This window comes from Notolepis coatsorum (assembly GCF_963971535.1).
Source record: "Notolepis coatsorum genome assembly, chromosome: 1".
NCBI classification, from domain to species: Eukaryota; Metazoa; Chordata; class Actinopteri; order Aulopiformes; family Paralepididae; genus Notolepis; species Notolepis coatsorum.
In genome coordinates this window covers 81,946,169-81,968,211 of record NC_140165.1, presented here as the reverse complement: position 1 = coordinate 81,968,211, position 22,043 = coordinate 81,946,169, and the positions used below count along the sequence as shown (strand labels likewise).

The window sequence follows — 22,043 nt, the reverse complement described above, 5'->3', positions numbered from 1 at the left end:
AAAGGAAAACTCCAACATTTTGGGAAATTCGCTTATTTAACATCTTCCCTGGAGTTAGACAAGAAGATGCATACCTTTTTTGTCTCTCTGCATGCATTAGGCTTAGGGAACGCCCGCACCGTTAGCGTAGCTTAGCTTCATCACTGGAAGTGGGGCAGTCCTTTACCCTGAAGTTCCCTACAGTCACGAAATACACTCAAAATACAACTCCTAAACGTTCCTGTAAATATGTTGTGACCTGTGTATTTACCACATGGAGAAATAAAAAATAATTGAATTCGACATTTACGTTTTCTAAGCAAATATACTCAGATTTCTTTTTTGCCGAACCACTCCTCTCTGGGCTCAGTGATTTCATGCAACGCATTGCTACTTTCTAACGTGACGCCAGTGTTTGTTTACATTTTCATTTCATTCAAAGGATCCGATTGATTGATTGAAAACTTTATTAACAGATTGCAGAATGGGTACAATACAGTACAGCTCAATACACACAATTGTTAAGGGGATGCAGACCAGAGAGAGACTTTCGTCTTGTTTACATCAGGGTCCCCCATTTTCAATTCATCAGGACATATATGACATACATGACATACAGATATACAGTACTGCTACAGCTATACATTTATGACAACAACATTGTGATACAAAAAGAGTCCAGAAAAGAGTATATACATTTGACGTAAAAACTGTACATTGGGGAGGTTGGGTAGGTGGGGGGGGGGCTGTACATTGGAGGTGGTTCGGTGGGTGGGGTGGGGGGGGGGGGAACACTGTACAACTGTACAAGCAAAACTGTACATTGGAATATTGACAACCATACTTGGTCATTTACTGTACATTGGAGGGGGTTGGGTTAGGACATTTACATGGGCCAGTTTCGAATTGCAGTCTCCCGTAGGTGTTCTTTGAGAGTGTTTTTGAAAGTGGGTAGTGATTCACATTCCTTTACAGCTTTGGGTAGGGCGTTCCACATTGATGTGGCATAATTGCGAAACGTGTTTAGTCCCTTGTTTGAGCCGAATCTGGGTTTAACATGATTTGTGGAGCTCCCTCTGGTGTTGTGATCGTGGTATTCACTGACCTTTGGGAAGTATTTTGACATGTACATGGGTACCTTGGTCGTGTAGTGTATCTTGTAGACCAGGCCCATTGCAAGTTGCTGTACTCTGTCGTCTACTCTCTAAGCCATCCTAGGTTGTCAAAGTAGGCAGGGGTGAGGTGGGTTCTAGGAGTAAGGTCAAGCAGTAGTCTGACCAGTTTGTTTTGAGATGTTTGTAATTTAGTTTTTAGCGCCTTTGAGGTGCTTTGGTACCATGAGGTGCAAGCATAGTCGTAGTACCCTTGTATGAGTGCTCCTGCCAGAGTCCTCAGGGTGTTCTTGTTTACCAGAGAGGAGATCCGGTACAAGAATCTAGTTCGTTGGTTGACTTTTTTTATTACATTGGATGCCATTTTGTCACAGGAAAGATTAGCCTCTAGGATGGAGCCCAGGTAGGTAATTTCATCTTTCCTTGTGACAATATTGTCACCCACTGTAACTGAGAAGCCGTCGGTCTTGCTGAGTTTGTTATTTGAACCGAAGAGAATGGACTCTGTTTTGCCCATGTGTAATGACAGTTTATCAGCGAGCCATATGCAGATTTTGCCTAGTTCCGAGCTGAGGTTTTTTTTCAACCTGTAACTTGTTCTTGTCAGAGACCAGCAGGGCTGAGTCGTCTGCGAACAAGAACAAGTTGCAGTCACAAGCTGACATGTAATTTGCATAAATTAGGAACAGTAGCGGTCCTAGTATGCTTCCTTGTGGAACGCCACAGCATAAATTAGGAACAGTAGCGGTCCTAGTATGCTTCCTTGTGGAACGCCACAGCTCACTGTGAGGGGGGGGGATAGGGTACCGTTTACCTCCACCATCTGTTCTCTCCCCTCTAGGTAGGATTGCATCCATCTCACTGATTGCTTTTAGCTTGTCAATCAGAATGGAGTGATTGACTGTGTCGAAGGCTTTTTGTAGGTCCAGCATGACCATGCCGCAGTATTTGCCCGCGTCCACCTCTTGTTTGATGTGGTCGTTCAAATAGAGAAGGCATGTGTCAGTGGAGTGGGATGTTCTGAAGCCAGATTGGAATTCGTAGATTAGATATTTTTCCGCTAGGTACTTTTCAATCTGTTCGTAGACTATTTTTTCCATGACTTTCGAGATGGAGGTAAGAATAGAAACAGGGCGGTAGTTGCCTGGGTCTAATTTACTGCCCTTTTTGTGCAGAGGGGTCACTACTCGCAATTTTGAAGTCCTTGGGGACGTATCCCTGTTTTATGGAGAGGTTTGTGGCCTTGTTAGGTTGGAGGGCGCTCAGTTTTTTGAGTACCTCATCGGTTGTTACCATTTCCAGTTTGAAGTCGTCTTCGCGGACCCCTAGGTTTTTGTAGTAAACTACTATGTGTTCTACCCTAGCTGAGTGGGAGGGTAGTTTGTTTACCAGTGTTGTGGCTATGTTTGTGATTTTTTTTTAAGTAATTGGCTACATCTAGCTTGTCTGTGATGAGTGTGTTGTCCGTCTTTATGTTTATGTTTGAGAATCTGGTTTTAAGTTTTTTACTGCAGCCTAGTTGATTGTTGAGTAATTTCCAAAGTTCACGTGGTTTGTTTTTGTTTTCCTCAGTTTTGTCATTGATGAAGTTCTTTTTTGCCGTTTTGATCATGTAGTTTACGTCGTTTCTTAGTCTGTTTCTTTCCAGTTTAAGTTCAGTCACGTGGGCTTGGAGTTCACTGCTCGTGCTTTTTGTAAGCTTTGACTGACTTTTACGAAACTCAGAGCATTTTTTGTCTCTGGTTTTCATAGCGGCCAATATTTCGGAGTGCATCCACGGCTCAGCGCGATTTTTTACCCTGGTGGTTCTTAGGGGGGCCATGTCGTTTAGTGTTGTTGAAAATTTGGTTTTGAAACCAAGCCATGTTTCTTCTACCAGTGTACCATTGAGCTCATCTGACCAGTCCAGACTCTCCAGTTCAAGGTTAAAGGCCTCGCTAGAGTAAGTTTTTAGGTCTCTAGATGTGACTGTTTTGTGACAGCCGGCCTTATGTTTTAGCTTTTTGCGGGTACAGAATATCATATAATGATCACTTAGCCCGCAAGCTATAACCCCTTTATTGGAGATATTGGACTTGTCAGAGGTCAGGATGAGGTCAATGGTAGTCTGAGTTGATTCACATATACGTGTGGGTTGGGTGATTAGCTGGCTGAGGCCGTGCAGATCACAAAACCTATTGAAGGATTTGAAGACGGGTGCATCTTGTTGTTGCATATCCGTGTTCCAATCCCCAATAAGAATCTTTTCAGCATCCTCAGCTCCAGCTAAGCACCCATCCAGAGTATCATAAAAGCCAGTTTGATCTGGCGGTCTAACTTCTTGTCTTAACTCCAGGGAAGATGTTAAATAAGCTAATTTCCCATGTTGGAGTTTTCCTTTAAACCTGAATGGCTCGTAAATCTTTTATTTTCTACCTACATTTGCACCTAAAATATGTCTGATAAAAATCTTAACAGTAAGTTTGATATGCTAATCTTGGATCTTGAGTCATATTTGATCCGCAACGTCTAGTTTGACAGTTTGATCTGAATTAGATTATATCTGTACAAGATTGTGCCGACTAGAACAGATTTAGCCCTTTCAAATAGAATTTCCACCCATACGGTTTCAATTGTCTCATGATGTAGGTCAGTACGGTTAATGAATTTGGTGTCCTTATGAATGTACATACAAACACCACCTCCATACTTGTTTCTGTCATTACGGACAATTGAATAGTCCTCCAACTCTATTTCAGGGTCTGTTACAGATGAGTCAAGTTTAGTTTCAGTAAAGCATAGTATGTTTACCTTACCGCTAATAAACAGGTTTCTTATTTCATCCAGCTTATGTTTTAGGCTGTTTACGTTCAGGTGAAAAATGTGTAGTCCATTTTTATTTGATGTGATATTGATGTCGTTGAGTTCAAGGTAAAAAAAAATGCTCTGTGTAGTCCGGGTGGGAGATCCTTTGCTCAGGGTCGTAGTCCCGTGACGAGGGGGGCTGTCCGTATTGTTGTCCGTCTGTGTCTGGTGCTGCTGTGGGGGAGGGGGGGGGGCTTTGTTGTTGTCTCCGTGAAGTATGTGTGTTGGTATGTGGGGAGGGGGGGGGGTCCGACTCCTGTGTCTTCTCTGGCGGCAACCCTTTGTCCTGGGCTGGTAAACATAGCCAGCCTGGCTAGTCTGTCAACGTCCCGCCCCGATTTGGGCTCCACTGTTGCGAGCTCCAGTTCTGTCCCTCTCGTCTCTGCCTCTCGTCTGCTCATCTGCAGTGGCCTCGGTATGGGGATGTCGCCGCTTGCTGGTCGGCTGGTGCAACCGCTGGCTGCGTTGACGTTGTCGACGGCCGTCGTCGGCGTCTGTGTGAGGAAAACCGGTCCCGGGTTTTGGTGAATGTCACCCGACATTGATTTTCTATCAAACTGGCCTGTCGGGGGTAGTTTCTTGCGGTCCGGGTTCGATTTTAAAACTCAGAACCGATTGAAGTTTATGGATACCATGCCTTCCTCTTACCTTGACGATTAAAAGCCTCCACAATTTAGAAAACAGTATTCCCATGGCTGATGTTGATATGCTGCTTGCTAACGAAAACCAACAAACACAGAACCGGACACACAAGCGGACAACGAAGCATCTACTATACTTCCGGTCGGGGGTTTCAAAATAAAAGAGCGACGTCTAAAGCACCGGAAATACGTTTATTTTGTACATTATCTAACGTTAAAACGAACCTAAACTAACGTTACAACTAACCTAAAGTTAGTTTAGGTTCGTGTTAACGTTAGATAATGTACAAAATAAACGTATTTCCGGTGCTTTAGACGTTGCTCTTTTATTTTGAAACCCCCGACCGGAAGTATAGTAGATGCTTTGTTTTCTGATTGTGTGTCCGGTTCTGTGTTTGTTGGTTTTCGTTAGCTAGCAGCATATCAACACCAGCCATGGGAATACTGTTTTCTAAATTGTGGAGGCTTTTAATCGTCTAGGTAAGAGGATTTGAAGGCATGGTATCCATAAACTTCAATCGGTTCGGATCCTTTGAATGAAATGAAAATGTAAACAAACACTGGCGTCACGTTAGAAAGTAGCACTGCGTTGCGTGAAATCACTGAGCCCAGAGAGGAGTGGTTCGGCAAAAAATAGTTCAGAGTATATTTGCTTAGAAAACGTAAATGTCTTCAATTATTTTTTATTTCTCCACGTGGTAAATACACAGGTCACAACATGTTTACAGGAAAGTTTTGGAGTTGTATTTGGAGTGTATTTCGGGACTGTAGGGGACTTCAGGGTAAAGGACTGCCCCACTTCCAGTGATGAAGCTAAGCTACGCTAACGGTGCAGGCGTTCCCTAAGCCTAATGCATGCAGAGAGACAAAAAAGGTATGTATCTTCTTGTCTAACTCTAGGGAAGATGTTAAATAAGCTAATTTCCCATGTTGGAGTTTTCCTTTAAACCTGAATGGCTCGTAAATCTTTTATTTTCTACCTACATTTGCACCTAAAATATGTCTGATAAAAATCTTAACAGTAAGTTTGATATGCTAATCTTGGATCTTGAGTCATATTTGATCCGCAACGTCTAGTTTGACAGTTTGATCTGAATTAGATTATATCTGTACAGGCTTGTGCACCACTGCTAGATGTACAATACAAGCAGCTCACTCATTACAGGCACAGAAACAGCCTGTTGAGAACGGGACTGAAACAGAGGTATATGGGCTGCTAGAATGAGAATAGGGCTGAAACAGAGAGGTATATGGGCTGCTAGAATGAGAACAGGACTGAAACAGATAGAATAAGAACAGGGCTGAAACAGGTATATGGGCTGCTAGAATGAGAACAGGGCTGAAACGGAGGTATAGAAGCTGCTAGAATGAGAACAGGGCTGAAACAGGTATAGAGGCTGCTAGAATGAGAACAGGGCTGAAACAGAGGTATAGAGGCTGCTAGAATGAGAACAGGGCTGAAACGGAGGTATAGAAGCTGCTAGAATGAGAACAGAGCTGAAACAGGTATATAGGCTGCTAAAATGAGAACATGGCTGAAACAGAGGTATAGAGGCTGCTAGAATGAGAACAGGGCTGAAACGGGTATATAGGCTGCTAGAATGAGAACAGGGCTGAAACAGAGGTATAGAGGCTGCTAGAATGAGAACAGGGCTGAAACAGAGGTACCGGTATATGGGCTGCTAGAATGGAAACAGGGCTGAAACAGGTATATAGCCTGCTAGAATGAGAACAGGACTGAAACAGAGAGGTATAGGGGCTGCTAGAATGAGAACAGGGCTGAAACAGAGGTATAGAGGCTGCTAGAATGAGAACAGGACTGAAACAGAGGTATAGAGGCGGCTAGAATGGTTCCACTTCCACATATTTGTAATTGTAACCCATTTAATAATAATAATATTTACATTTATATATTTTATTACTGCATATATATATATATATTAGGGCTGTCCCCGACTAAGGATTTGGATGGTCGACTATGATTGGCCAAAATGTGCCTTTAGTCGACTGGTAGACCAAAAAAAAGTATATTTTTTTATTTATTTATTTATTTTTATTTGTATCATTCCATTTGGGATGTGGGGGGTGCTTAATGTCTGAAGGAGTCGACTGAAGGCTTCTTGTACTCTGCAAAAGCATGCAATTGGTCCACTGATGGATACATCTTGAAATGTTGTCTAGTCTAGTGTGTTCATTAGATGGGTGAAATCCTCTTTCAGTGCCTCTGTGCCTGTTTTCGTAGGCAGTTAGCCTCTGGTATGCGTGCCATTAGCGTTAACCACGCTTCTAGGCCTCTTTTCTTTTGGAAAGAATGATTAAAAAAAATATATAATTTCTTTTCTTTTTTTTTGTATTCGACTAAGAGGTTGGCTAGTCGACTACGGCTCCTTTCGACCGATTAGTCGAGTAATCGACTAATAGGGGTCAGCCCTAATATATATATTTATAGGGCAACCAACCTTTTTACACTGCCATACACTGAGGCATCAGGGCATGTATACTTGCCCAGATGCTTGATCTACTCGTTGTACGTTAACTTTTTTTTCACATAGCACTGGTGCTACAGAGGTTGATAGTTTTGTAGCACAGGCCAAAATCTTGTAGCACAAGTATAAAACGTGTTATATTTGTAACAGTCACAAATGTGCCTATTGTATGTGTTATAGTTGCAGTGCCATGTTTGGCTGTCATTTTCATGCTGACAAGTTGACGTCACACATCCAGACACATTACGTGTAAGGAATTATGGGATTTGGTGTTGGATGTATGGACTCTACTAGGGGTGGGAATCACCAGTTTCATCACGATACGATATCGATTCTTTGGACAACGATACGATATTTGCCAATATCTGCCACGATACGATGCAGGTGCCTGCAATCGATATGAGACGATATCATAAGCCCATTTAACACAATCAGTAACATTTAGATCAACTCAAAAAAGGTAACGGAAATATAATTTGAAAAAAAATTATTTAGCTCTTCCAGACATTTAAATGAAAAAACAATCTATTGTTTTTAATACAAATAGACCTCCTGTTCACTGTAAAGTGCCACGTTTTGATATATTGAGCTTTAAACTTCAAGTAAATTTTTTTGGAACTCACAACACGCAACCTAAAACCCCTTCCGTAACGTAATGTTAATTTCGGGCGATGTGGGCATAAAGGAATGGCGACGATGCAAAGCATGTTAGATGCATTTGACCCGTTGTGAGAAAAAAAAACACCACAGACTTATTTCGGGTCGCAAAATAGGCGCACTGCTGTGTAGCCCTGCTCTGCTTAATGCCAGCAGACAGCACGGACTGGGTGGATATGACTCGCCGAGTTGCCACGGGATTTTCAAAATAAGAGTATCGATATGAACCGAACGTTGCTAGCTGCTGGAGCCATAGTTATTATGGCTGGAGCTGCGCTTAGGGCGGAAATGAGACCCGCCACAGGATTTTCAAAATAAGAGTATCTATATGAACTATTTTGTTACCCGCCAGGTGGCGGGCAGACCTCTCATTGTTACTCGCCAAACCTTAAATCTGCTCGCCATTGGCGCTTGGCGGGTACTTATTTTGTTCCCTGTGTGGTATTGAATCTTGGTTGGTGTGTGTGACCTCAGTGCTCAAGTCCTGTTTGGTGTGTGAGATCTCACTATTTGAATCCTGGCCGGTCTGGGCGATCTCCGTGCTTGCATCTCGGATGGTCCGGTTGACCTCGTGCCCGAGTCCTGGTTGGTCTGGGTGTATCCAGCGTCTCTTTGTCCTTCTTTTGGGGGGCATTTGTTTTATTTCTTTTGAATTAGCCTCCATGCTCCCCTGGATATTCTCTATTGCATCGGTCTGCGTGTTGGTTTGCATGTTAGCATCGTTAGCGCTCTGTATTGCTTCTAGCCCGATCCGAATGCTAGCTTGCATATTCATCGTGTTAGCTTCCATGTTAGCTTGTAGCTTCGTATCCAGCCAGGCCTCGCTGTTGTCTAATGTTATGTTAGCTTGTTTTACCTGTTGCGTCATCCCCTCGTGTTGTACCTTTCCCTTCGTTTTATTTTCTTTGTCAGGGGTCATTCTTCTCTCACTTCTCGAGTTTTGGAGTTTCGGTATCTGTTTAAAAATAAAAAATAAATATATATTTTTTACATTTATTTAACCTTTATTTACCCAGGCAAGCAAGTAAGAACAAATTCTGATTTTATTTATTGTCAAAAGTATGCATAATGTTGCGTTAATTCCACGACAAGAGATATATGTAATGTTAATTATCTGAAATTATTCCGTTTTTTGGGGGGGGGAAACCCTGCATATATCGGTATCTGTTGATATCGGTATCGGAAATTAAGAGTTGGACAATATCGGTATATCGGTATCGGTAAAAAAGCCAATATCGAACATCTCTAGTTGAAATCACTACTCTCGCAAGGTTGCCCCCAAATATTATTTTCCACTCGCACAGGCTATATTTAGGCTCAATACGCGATGTCCTCGTCGCACTGTATAGCCCTGTATAGGGGCTTCTAGAATGAGAACAGGACTGAAACAGAGAGGTATAGGGGCTGCTAGAATGGGAACAGGACTGAAACAGAGGGGTATAGCTGCTAGAATGAGAACAGTTCTGAAACAGAGAGGTATAGGGGCTGCTAGAATGAGAACAGGACTGAAACAGAGAGGTATAGGGGATGCTAGAATGAGAACAGGACTGAAACAGAGAGGTATAGAGGCTGCTAGAATGAGAACAGGACTGAAACAGAGAGGTATAGGGGCTGCTAGAATGAGAACAGGACTGAAACAGAGAGGTATAGAGGCTGCTAGAATGAGAACAGGACTGAAACAGAGAGGTATATGGGCTGCTAGAATGAGAACAGGACTGAAACAAGAGAGGTATAGCTGCTAGAATGAGAACAGGACTGAAACAGAGAGGTATAGAGGCTGCTAGAATGAGAACAGGGCTGAAACAGAGAGGTATAGGGGCTGCTAGAATGAGAACATGGCTGAAACAGAGAGGTATAGGGGCTGCTAGAATGAGAACAGGACTGAAACAGAGGTATAGAGGCTGCTAGAATGAGAACAGGGCTGAAACAGAGAGGTATAGAGGCTGCTAGAATGAGAACAGGACTGAAACAGAGGTATAGAGGCTGCTAGAATGAGAACAGGACTGAAACAGAGAGATATAGAGTCTGCTAGAATGAGAACAGGACTGAAACAGAGGTATAGAGGCTGCTAGAATGAGAACAGGACTGAAACAGAGAGGTATAGCTGCTAGAATGAGAACAGGACTGAAACAGAGAGGTATAGGGGTTGCTAGAATGAGAACAGGACTGAAACAGAGAGGTATAGGGGCTGCTAGAATGAGAACAGGACTGAAACAGAGAGGTATAGCTGCTAGAATGAGAACAGGACTGAAACAGAGAGGTATAGCTGCTAGAATGAGAACAGGACTGAAACAGAGAGGTATAGGGGCTGCTAGAATGAGAACAGGACTGAAACAGAGAGGTATAGAGGCTGCTAGAATGAGAACAGGACTGAAGCAGAGAGGTATAGACTGCTAGAATGAGAACAGGACTGAAACAGAGAGGTATAGCTGCTAGAATGAGAACAGGACTGAAACAGAGGTATAGCTGCTAGAATGAGAACAGGACTGAAACAGAGAGGTATAGAGGCTGCTAGAATGAGAACAGGACTGAAACAGAGAGGTATAGAGGCTGCTAGAATGAGAACAGGGCTGAAACAGAGAGGTATAGGGGCTGCTAGAATGAGAACAGGACTGAAACAGAGAGGTATAGACTGCTAGAATGAGAACAGGACTGAAACAGAGAGGTATAGGGGCTGCTAGAATGAGAACAGGACTGAAACAGAGAGGTATAGCTGCTAGAATGAGAACAGGACTGAAACAGAGAGGTATAGCTGCTAGAATGAGAACAGGACTGAAACAGAGAGGTATAGAGGCTGCTAGAATGAGAACAGGACTGAAACAGAGAGGTATAGAGGCTGCTAGAATGAGAACAGGGCTGAAACAGAGAGGTATAGGGGCTGCTAGAATGAGAACAGGACTGAAACAGGTATAGAGGCTGCTAGAATGAGAACAGGGCTGAAACAGAGAGGTATAGAGGCTGCTAGAATGAGAACAGGGCTGAAACAGAGGTATAGAGGCTGCTAGAATGAGAACAGGACTGAAACAGAGGTATAGAGGCTGCTAGAATGAGAACAGGACTGAAACAGAGAGGTATAGCTGCTAGAATGAGAACAGGACTGACACAGAGAGGTATAGACTGCTAGAATGAGAACAGGACTGAAACAGAGAGGTATATGGGCTGCTAGAATGAGAACAGGACTGAAACAGAGAGGTATAGCTGCTAGAATGAGAACAGGACTGAAACAGAGAGGTATAGAGGCTGCTAGAATGAGAACAGGGCTGAAACAGAGAGGTATAGGGGCTGCTAGAATGAGAACAGGGCTGAAACAGAGAGGTATAGGGGCTGCTAGAATGAGAACAGGACTGAAACAGAGGTATAGAGGCTGCTAGAATGAGAACAGGGCTGAAACAGAGAGGTATAGAGGCTGCTAGAATGAGAACAGGACTGAAACAGAGAGATATAGAGGCTGCTAGAATGAGAACAGGACTGAAACAGAGGTATAGAGGCTGCTAGAATGAGAACAGGACTGAAACAGAGAGGTATAGCTGCTAGAATGAGAACAGGACTGAAACAGAGAGGTATAGCTGCTAGAATGAGAACAGGACTGAAACAGAGAGGTATAGGGGTTGCTAGAATGAGAACAGGACTGAAACAGAGAGGTATAGGGGCTGCTAGAATGAGAACAGGACTGAAACAGAGAGGTATAGCTGCTAGAATGAGAACAGGACTGAAACAGAGGGGTATAGCTGCTAGAATGAGAACAGGACTGAAACAGAGAGGTATAGGGGTTGCTAGAATGAGAACAGGACTGAAACAGAGAGGTATAGAGGCTGCTAGAATGAGAACAGGACTGAAGCAGAGAGGTATAGACTGCTAGAATGAGAACAGGACTGAAACAGAGAGGTATAGGGGCTGCTAGAATGAGAACAGGACTGAAACAGAGAGGTATAGCTGCTAGAATGAGAACAGGACTGAAACAGAGAGGTATAGATGCTGCTAGAATGAGAACAGGACTGAAACAGAGAGGTATAGAGGCTGCTAGAATGAGAACAGGGCTGAAACAGAGAGGTATAGGGGCTGCTAGAATGAGAACAGGACTGAAGCAGAGAGGTATAGACTGCTAGAATGAGAACAGGACTGAAACAGAGAGGTATAGGGGCTGCTAGAATGAGAACAGGACTGAAACAGAGAGGTATAGCTGCTAGAATGAGAACAGGACTGAAACAGAGAGGTATAGCTGCTAGAATGAGAACAGGACTGAAACAGAGAGGTATAGAGGCTGCTAGAATGAGAACAGGACTGAAACAGAGAGGTATAGAGGCTGCTAGAATGAGAACAGGGCTGAAACAGAGAGGTATAGGGGCTGCTAGAATGAGAACAGGACTGAAACAGAGGTATAGAGGCTGCTAGAATGAGAACAGGGCTGAAACAGAGAGGTATAGAGGCTACTAGAATGAGAACAGGGCTGAAACAGAGGTATAGAGGCTGCTAGAATGAGAACAGGACTGAAACAGAGAGGTATAGCTGCTAGAATGAGAACAGGACTGAAACAGAGAGGTATAGAGGCTGCTAGAATGAGAACAGGGCTGAAACAGAGAGGTATAGGGGCTGCTAGAATGAGAACAGGGCTGAAACAGAGAGGTATAGGGGCTGCTAGAATGAGAACAGGACTGAAACAGAGGTATAGAGGCTGCTAGAATGAGAACAGGGCTGAAACAGAGAGGTATAGAGGCTGCTAGAATGAGAACAGGACTGAAACAGAGGTATAGAGGCTGCTAGAATGAGAACAGGACTGAAACAGAGAGATATAGAGGCTGCTAGAATGAGAACAGGACTGAAACAGAGGTATAGAGGCTGCTAGAATGAGAACAGGACTGAAACAGAGGTATAGAGGCTGCTAGAATGAGAACAGGACTGAAACAGAGAGGTATAGCTGCTAGAATGAGAACAGGACTGAAACAGAGAGGTATAGGGGTTGCTAGAATGAGAACAGGACTGAAACAGAGAGGTATAGGGGCTGCTAGAATGAGAACAGGACTGAAACAGAGAGGTATAGCTGCTAGAATAAGAACAGGACTGAAACAGAGAGGTATAGGGGCTGCTAGAATGCCCCTGGGTGCATAATGTCTAATGTCTAATGCATAATGTATTTTTCAACAAAGAAAATGTCAGACATGTTTAGGGGACCACAAAGACTCACTTGTTAAAAAGGACTAAACACGTCCCCTTAAAGACAAAGTACTGTCAGCTTTCATTACTATCTGATGTTGTCATTTACAATTTTTTTTCTAACTTCTATCTCTCTTTCTTTCTATCGTTCTCTATCTCTCTCTCTCCATCTCCATTCTTCCTCATTCTCTATATCTGTTGTGAAGGGCCAGATTAAAGCTGAGAATCTACATTTATTGTTTTATATACATTGTATATTATTTATATATACACGGTATATCCCTTTAAGCCTGTGTTCGAATCATAGTAATATTCGCTCTCCTTATTGGATAACGCCCTTAGGCGCCAGACCGCAAGCCCCCAAAGTCAGGTTCAAAGACGAGCCCAGGCATGTCGCAACATGCCTGGAGACAGCGTATGGATTCGAGACGAGAACTGAGGTTTGGGACTAGATAATCACTTAAGTATATATACTGCGGCAGGTGCGAACAGTAGCTGTTCAACCAGATGTTCATCAAGTTCATCCCGAGTCAACGTGTAGTGAAGTGAGCAGCAGTGCGTCTAACAGAGCGTTGAGAACCACGTGCAAATTGAATAGTAAAGTGTCAGATTAATGCAGTAACGTCAAGTTCGACTTAGTTTAATGTGAAGTAAATAGTCGTTAATTTATTGTATATCGTGCCAACCACAGTTCGTTCGTGTGTAGCCTTACCCAGCGGTTCGTTCGTGTTAGCTAGTGGACCTTAGCCAGTGCGCGTGGACTAAATACATTGGTGCCAGCACACGAGGAGGCCTAGTCGGAGAACCTGCTGGACATGTGCACAGGAGAACCGGCGGCGGCGATTGCAGAACCATTACTGGTTGGATTATATTGATTGTGGAACGTGTTACCCGGAGAAGAGCATCGTTAATCTCCACTGTCGTTTGGGATTTAACCTTGTGAGGATTTACATTCGGGCTGGCCTCATGGACCGAGGCTAGCTGGCTATCATCGTTTGCTATCGAGCATTGGATTACAGTTATTGCTTTTGTTGCTGATCGTTGGATTACAAGGACTGGCTTCTGTACGTGAATCCCCTTATTCTTCATTGAATCAGACTGAGTATCCGAACATTCCTCTATCCTCCAGACCTTACAACTCTGGGAGGAACCCAGTGTCTCCAGGCGGTACCAGCGTTGCCCTCTATAATTGCTATTATACTCCAGGCGGAGTTAGCCTAGTACCCATCGTAGGAATCATTCTATTCCCAGTGACTTATGCTACTGACTGACTTTATGCTTATTCTTCGCCATACAAGCGCGACCCTAATTCTCATTCTGTAACCTATTGTTGCATAATAATAAATACCCTCAAATACTATTTCTTTGTCAATGCCGTGTTATTATGAGTGTCCACCATATATTCGATGTACTGTCTGGCCAGTAATTAAAGTACATACCTAGCAGTGGTTTAATCTATCACAATCTTTAATACAGTCAGGGTTTTGTAACCCCTCAGTTACAATATCCCTATATCTCCATCTCTCTTCTGCATTTTTCTCTCTCTATATCTCTCTCCATCTCTCGTCTGCATCTTTCTCTCTATCTCTCCATCTCTCTCTCTTATTCTGCCTCTCTATCTCTTATTCGGCCTCTTTCTCTATCTCTCTTCTTCTGCATTTTTCTCTATCTATATCTCTCCATCTCTCTTCTGCCTCTTTCTATCTATTTCTCCATATCTATCTTCTTCTGCCTCTTTCTCTATCTCTCTACACCTCTCTCTTCTGCCTCTTTCTTTCTATCTCTCCATCTCTCTCTTATTCTGCTTCTTTCTCTATCCATATCTCTCCATCTCCCCCTTATTCCTCTTTCTATATCTATCTCTCCACCTCTCTTATTCTGCCTCTTTCTCTCTATCTCTCTCTCCACCTCTCTTATGCCCCGATTTCTCTCCATCTCTCTTTTCTTCTCTCTGTATCTCTCCATCTCTCTCGCTTCTTCTGCCTCTTTCTCTCTATATCTATCTCTACATCTATCTCTTATTCTGCCTCTTTTTCTCGATCTCTATACATTTCTCTCTTCTTCTGCCCGTTTCTCTCTATCTCTCCCCATCTCTCCCTTCTTTCTCCATCTCTCCATCTCTATCTTATTCTGCCTCTTTCTCTATATATATCTCTCTCCATCTCTCTTCTTCTGCCTCTATCTCTCTCGCCATCTCTCTTCTTCTGCCTCTATCTCTCCATCTAACTCTCTTCTTCTGCCTCTTGCTTTCTCTCTCTCTTCTGCCTCTTTCTCTCTATTCCTATCTCTCCATCTCTCCCGTCTTCCCCTTTATCTATATATCTCCATCTCTCTGCCTCTTTCTCTCTATATATATATATCTCTCTATCTCTCTCCATCTCTCTCTTCTGCCTCTTTCTCTCTCTCTCTCCCTATCTCTCTTATTCTGCCTCTTTCTCTATCTCCCTCCATCTCTCTTATTCTGCCTCTTTCTATCTATCTCTATATCTCTCCACTCTCTTTTTCTGCCCCTATCTCTCTCCATCTCTCCTATTCTGCCTCTCCCTCTATCTCTCTCTCTTCTGCCTCTTTCTCTCTCTCTCCTATTCTCATCATCATTTTTTCATTTTTATTTATTCGTACATGGAATTACCACAGTCCAACAGTACATATTCATATAATATTCTCTCTCTCTCTCTCTCTCTCTCTCTCTCTCTCTCTCTCTCTCTCTCTCTCTCTCTCTCTCTCTCTCTCTCTCTCTCTCTCTCTCTCTCTCTCTCTCTCTCTCTCTCTCTCTCTCTCTCTCTCTCTCTCTCTCTCATTCTGCCTCTCCCTCTATATCTCTCTCCTTCTCTTTTCTGCCTCTTCCTCTCTATATATATATCTACATGTATCTCTTATTCTGCCTGTTTCTCTCTATCTCTATCTCTCAATTTCTCTCCTGCCTCTTTCTCTCTATATATCTCTCTCCATATCTCCCTTCTTCCTCTTTCTCTATCCCTATCTCTCTCCATCTCGCTCTCTTCTTCTGCCTCTATCTCTCTCCATCTCTCCCTTCCTCATTCTCTCTATCTATCTTTTTCCATCTCTCGTCTGCATTTTCTCTCTATCTCTCTTCTTCTTTCTCTCTATCTCTATCTCTCTAGGTATGTGAACAGAGGGTGACAGTATTGGAGTCTAATATTGATGCAGAGAGAGCAGCTCACCTGGAGACCAAGTTTCAATCTGAGATTATACAGGTTAATACACACACAAAATTAGCAGATAGTCCATTCCATTTGGGGGGGGGGGGGGGGGGGGGGGGGGGGGAGAGGGAGAGGGAGAGGGAGAGGGAGAGGGAGAGGGAGAGAGAGAGAGGGAGAGGGAGAGAGGGAGAGAGGGAGGGAGGGAGGGAGAGAGGGAGAGAGAGGGAGAGAGGGAGAGAGGGAGAGAGGGAGAGAGGGAGGGAGGGAGAGAGGGAGAGGGAGAGAGGAGAGAGGAGAGAGAGATCTTTTCATTGAAACATGCTTTGAAAAATACACCATTCTACTGACTGCTACAATGTAATAAGAGACAAACAACATCGTAACATATCATTGTTTGATAGTAGATCGAGTAAATGTCACGTGTTCGAGAAATCCTTAACGATCAATCAATCGATCTTCGATAATTGTTAACATCCCTAGGTTGGAGTGATTCAAGTCAGAGCTGCAGATCGCCCATGACGTTGTCGGATTGTTGTAATCCAACGTCCAAAAGATACTGTCGGGTGTACGATATAAAAGCTGTTCTGACAATAGGTATATTACTGTTCTGAGTGAGCAGACTTAACAATAGGTATATTACTGTTCTTAGAGCAGACTTAACAATAGGTATATTACTGTTTTTACAGCAGACTTAACAATAGGTATATTACTGTTCTGAGTGAGCAGACTTAACAATAGGTATTAGGGGTGGGACGATACGCATTCGAACCGTGTACCGTACGGTACGACCCCCATGGTTTGGGGCGTCTGTGTATCGTATGGTTCAGATTACGCGCAAATAAAAAAAAATCATTTGGCGGAGCCGGGAGAGGTGAGCACTGGCTGCAAGCAGCAGCAGCACTGCAGCCAGGTGCTAGTCAGTTTGTGTAAAAATGGCAAGCACAATATAAATCAATCTTCATTACGACTTAAAAAACATAGCCATTAACATTACATAGGCCTACACACATCTTGCCATAGCGTTAGCAGTTTGTACAACACAACGCACGTTTTAACTATAGAAGCAGCCCGCGAGCTAATACAGTCAACGAAATGTTACCGTAGCTACTAGCCAGCAGAGGAGGAAATGGGAGTCTGAGAGGCGGGGTGTTTAAAGACAATGATAGGCGTTTATTCAACATCCAAGAAGGCTAACATACAACTGTGTTTTACTAACTCCAACCGGGACTATTGCCGCTTTCGTGCTGCTTGTTGATGTTATGAACTCCTAACGTTACCGGAGCTGAAGGTCCGTCGCGCTAAAATGTCTGTGGGGACCCGCCAATCCATAGATAGTTCCAACTCACCGAATTACGTAATCCACCACAGTTGCACTCAATATTTAAATAATGTTAGTCTAAATAAATGTAGACAGATAATGTACGTATTTTAAAAATAGAATGAACAGAGCAGTGATGTTTTTAAACAGTACAGTGTGTGTGTGTTAGTTTGATGTATGTTGCCATTTATCGATGGCCTTCTAATTTGTTTATTTATTTATTTTAAATAACAGTGACACTTTTCCCTTTGATAAGAAATCCAGCCATATTCCTTTCATTGTATTTCAAATACTGCACTTTAATTTCAAGCAGAAAATTAACCTTTCCATTAAGAACTGACAATCAGGGAATTTAAACATGGTTGACATTGTTTTTTTGTGTTTATATTAAAGAAAGGAAAGTCTAGTGCTGGCTGAGCATATTGTTTGTTTGCACGAAGTTAATACTTTGACAAATGTAGCCTATATTTTTCAGTCAGTTCGGTCTTTGTGTGCCAAACATTATTTAAGGCTGTAAACACTGTAACCCTTTTTTATTTTATTTTTTTATATATATATATATATATAATAAATGAAGCATGTTTAGATTTTTGAGTGTTACATATTTTTTTTATAAAAACGTACGTATATCGAACCGAACCGAAAACCGTGATACGAACCGAACCGTCCATTTTGTGAACCATCCCACCCCTAATAGGTATATTACTGTTCTTAGAGCAGACTTAAAATTAGGTATATTATTGTTCTTACAGCAGACTTAACAATAGGTATATTACTGTTCTGAGTGAGCAGACTTAACAATAGGTATGAAAAAACAAAGAAGTTCCAGGCACTCTTCATGTATAAAAAAAGCTTTAATTAGTCACTTAGTTCATATTAGAACAATTAAAAAACACCAACATGTTTCGGCCTCTCTATTGGCCTTCTTCAGGGCATACAAACAAACAAATGAGTGAACTGCTATATTCTAAAATGGAGGCTATGGTAATTGCTCTATCAAGCTCAGGTGTAAGCACTTAGTCAGCCTGAGGTCTAGCTGTCATAATTGCATATGCCTCTAGAGACTCTAGAGGTCCTCTAACATCTAGACTAGAGTCTAAGACTGACAGGCTAGCTCCTGCATTATGGGTTACATAACTCTTAAATTGGAAGCTATATATAAGTTTTTAAACTAGAATAGCAAAACACCAACAAAAAACAGGTAGAAAGATACTCCCATATTTACAAAAAGGAAACTATATCTATGGTATAATTTATCCCTGGATAAGACATGGCTTTGAGTCTGTATATCCAGCGACTCTCTAGTTCAGTGGTTATCAACCTGTGGTACGCGTACCACCGGTTGTACTTGGGCCCCCTGCTGGTGGTACTTAAAAAAGAAAAAGAAAAGAAAAATTATCATTTTTTATTTATTTATTTTTTGCAGTCAGGCCACTGAACTTAGAAGCAGGCCAGGCCAGTGTTTCTAGTTGCAGCAGCGCGATAGTTAGATAACCTAAGTGGGGAACAACCAGGAGATAACTGTGACAGAGAGTAATGCAGTCTAAACAGTCATACATCTTTTATTCAACTTCAGCCCTGATCATAACCATTTTTATTTTTAGATTTACATTTTTTTTGTAATGTCAGATAAAAAATTAAATACTCCCACTTTCGGAAAATAGTTGTTGTTAAATCTGACATTACAAAAAACAAAAAATCCATCAAAATCATCATTGACACATGCCTAGCCTGTAATAACCACCCCCAGATTATTACCCCCAGAACCCCCCGCTTAAAAAGTGGCCTGACTGGGGCTATATTTCACACTATATTTCCCAGCCTGAATTATTTCCATAGTCCGGCCCTGCTTATGTGAGTTGTCAATGGACAACAACATGCTGTGTGTGTGTGTGTGTGAGAGAGAGAGAGAGAATGAAGTACAATTGCTTGCTGTGAGAGGGAGAGAGAGAGAGAGAATTAAGTACATTTGCTGAAATACAGTTGTTCTTAATTTTCTCACTTGCTATGTGAGAATGTTAGTTATTATGTTCTCAATGCCCCTTGCATTGTATGAGAATTGTGTGCGAAGAGTTTGCTAGTTCTAGTGCTACCCCTTTGTACATTGTGGCTGTGTCTGACAAAAGTTAACAATAAATAATAGGGATGTCCCGATCCGATCACGTGATCGGGATCGGGGCCGAGCACGTGATTTTCCGAAGATCGGGATTGGCAAATTTTTTTTATAAAAAATCTGCCATTTATTTTTTATTTTATTTATTTTTTAATTTTTTATTCAACAAACATGACTATGTTCACGTCTTAAACTCATACTGAGGCCTTAGTTTTGGTTTTAAATTGCATATTATCATTCATTTATTTATTGTCACACAGAGCAGAAGAATTTTGCCAAAACAAACCAATAGTAAGTATCCAGCTGCAGAACGGCTGACCAGCCACACTTTCAGACCCATATATATATATATATATATATATATATATATATATATATATATATATATATATATATATATATATATTTTTTTTTAATCCCAATTTCTCACATTACATTCACCCTGAATGTTGACGTTATCCAGGTGAAAAGTTAACTTCATAAATCATTTGATGTATAATTAAATCAAAGGAAATGCGTTTGGGTCTGAGAATGTGGCTGGTCTGCCGTTCTGCAGCTGGATACTATTGGTTTATTTTGGCAAAATTCTTCTGCTCTGTGTGACAATAAATAAATTAATGATGATATGCAATTTAAAACCAAAACTAACTCCTCAGTATGATCTGATCGGGAAATATCGGTATCGGTAGATACTCAAAATCACATGATCGGGATCGGATCGGGACCAAAAAACGTGATCGGGACATCCCTAATAAATAATGATATTAGGAATACATTTGCCTCCTGCGTGAACTGTGAATAGACTTTTAATGTTGGTCATATGGTGGTACTTGGAGAGCCAGCTACATTCTCAGGTGGTACTTGGTGTAAAAAGGTTGAGAACCACTGCTCTAGTTGATTCAGTGCTCTCTCTCTATCCCCTCTTCAAGGATTGAGGGGGGCATGGTCAATTCCTAGAGCTGTAAAAGAAATGGAACTGTCAGCATGTTTATCCATATAATGTTTGACCATAGCATAGTCACAGTTTTGAACTGAGCCTCACGTTGTGCACACGTCGCCATCTTGGTCGCCATCAATCAATCAATATCAATCAAAATAATTGTGATTATAATTTTTGCCATAATCGAGCAGCCCTAACACACACTCACACACGCATAATGATACTCTGTACACACAGATGTTCTATGAAATACTAATTAATGTTGTATACGTGGTTTTTGGCTGGGTTGAACTGTATGTAACTGAAAAACTATTTCACTGCATCTTGACTGTGTGTGTGTCCGTCCGTCTAGCTGCGTATCAGAGATCTGGAGTCAGCAGTGTCAGTAGAGAAGTCTGGCCACCAGGAGGCGCTGTCCAGCCATCATCTGATCAGAGATCAGTTTAGAGAGGTAGAGAGAGCATATACTGTGGAGAGAGAGAAGTACACCAGCACTATGGACTCCATGGACCAGTAAGAGCCTGTCCCTCTCTCCTTCTGTCTCTCTCTCTCTCTTGCTCTCTCTTTTTGTCTGTCTCTCTCTCATGCTCTCTCTGTCTCTCTCTATTTCTCTTTATGTGTGTGTGTGTGTGTCTCACTTTCTGTGTGTGTGTCTTTGTCTCTCTCTGTCTCTTTCTCTCTGTCTCTCTCTTTGTCCTCCCCTCTCTCTCTACATTTACATTTAGTCATTTAGCTGATGCTTTTATCCAAAGCAATTTACAAGTTCTGTTCAACAAGTCATCAGGAAGGGCACAACTCTTATCAGCTGAGTAATAATGTTCATCAAAGTGTTGAGTGCTACAGTGTAGGTTAGTTTATTAGGACAAGTGCATGACAGTAAGGTTAGTTAGGGTTAGATTTTTTTTTTCCTATTTTTAATTATTATTTCAGATAATGGTTGAAGAAGTGCATCTGTATTTTTGTATTGTACTGTCTTTTATAATTTTGACCGCCAATTGTAATGTTGTACGTGGATGTTTGTTTGTAAATCAAGAAACTGAAAATAAAAATGTAAGTAAAAAAAGAAGAAGTGCGTCTTTAGTCGACGGCGAAAGATTGGACGCGTTTCGGCTGTCCTAACTGGGGTGGGTAGTTCATTCCACCATTGTGGGACAAGGACTGAGAATAGGCGACTTCTCTTTGATGACCCTCCCGGAGCTCGGATAGGAGTAGGTCTGAGGCGGCCAGAGGATGCAGAGCGCAGGGGTCTTGAGGGTGTGTAGTTAGAGACCATTGACCAGAGGTAGGAGGGAGCGGTTCCCTTTGCTGCACGGTATGCCAGGTTGAGGGCCTTGAAGCGGATTTGTGCAGCAATGGGGAGCCAGTGCAGGTCCCTAAGAAGTGGGGTGACATGGGCCGACTTCGGTAGGTTTGAGATCAGGTGGGCCGCTGCGTTCTGAATGAGTTGAAGAGGCTTGGTGGCAGTGGAGTTGGGTGGCTTCTTTTGTCAGGAAGGGGTGGATCCTTCTGACGTTGCTCAGGAGGAATCTGCAGGTTCTGGTTGTCGCTGCGATGTGAGCAGAGAAGTTCAACTGGTCGTCGAGGACAACACCAAGGTTCTTGGCGGTCGGGGACGCGGTCACAGCTGCATTCTCGACT

At 42.4% G+C, this 22,043-nt stretch overlaps 1 protein-coding gene across 1 annotated transcript in view; it reads left to right on the top strand.

The window, feature by feature from the left end:
* Nucleotides 1–22,043, top strand: part of ccdc171 (coiled-coil domain containing 171) — a gene marked incomplete at its 5' end in the record, with an annotated part of 84,065 nt that overhangs the window by 13,277 nt on the left and 48,745 nt on the right. Inside the window, one exon of the mRNA XM_084328430.1 lies at nucleotides 20,758–20,918. Coding sequence (XP_084184556.1) covers nucleotides 20,758–20,918 — 161 coding nt within the window. The remainder of the gene's footprint in view (nucleotides 1–20,757; nucleotides 20,919–22,043) is intronic.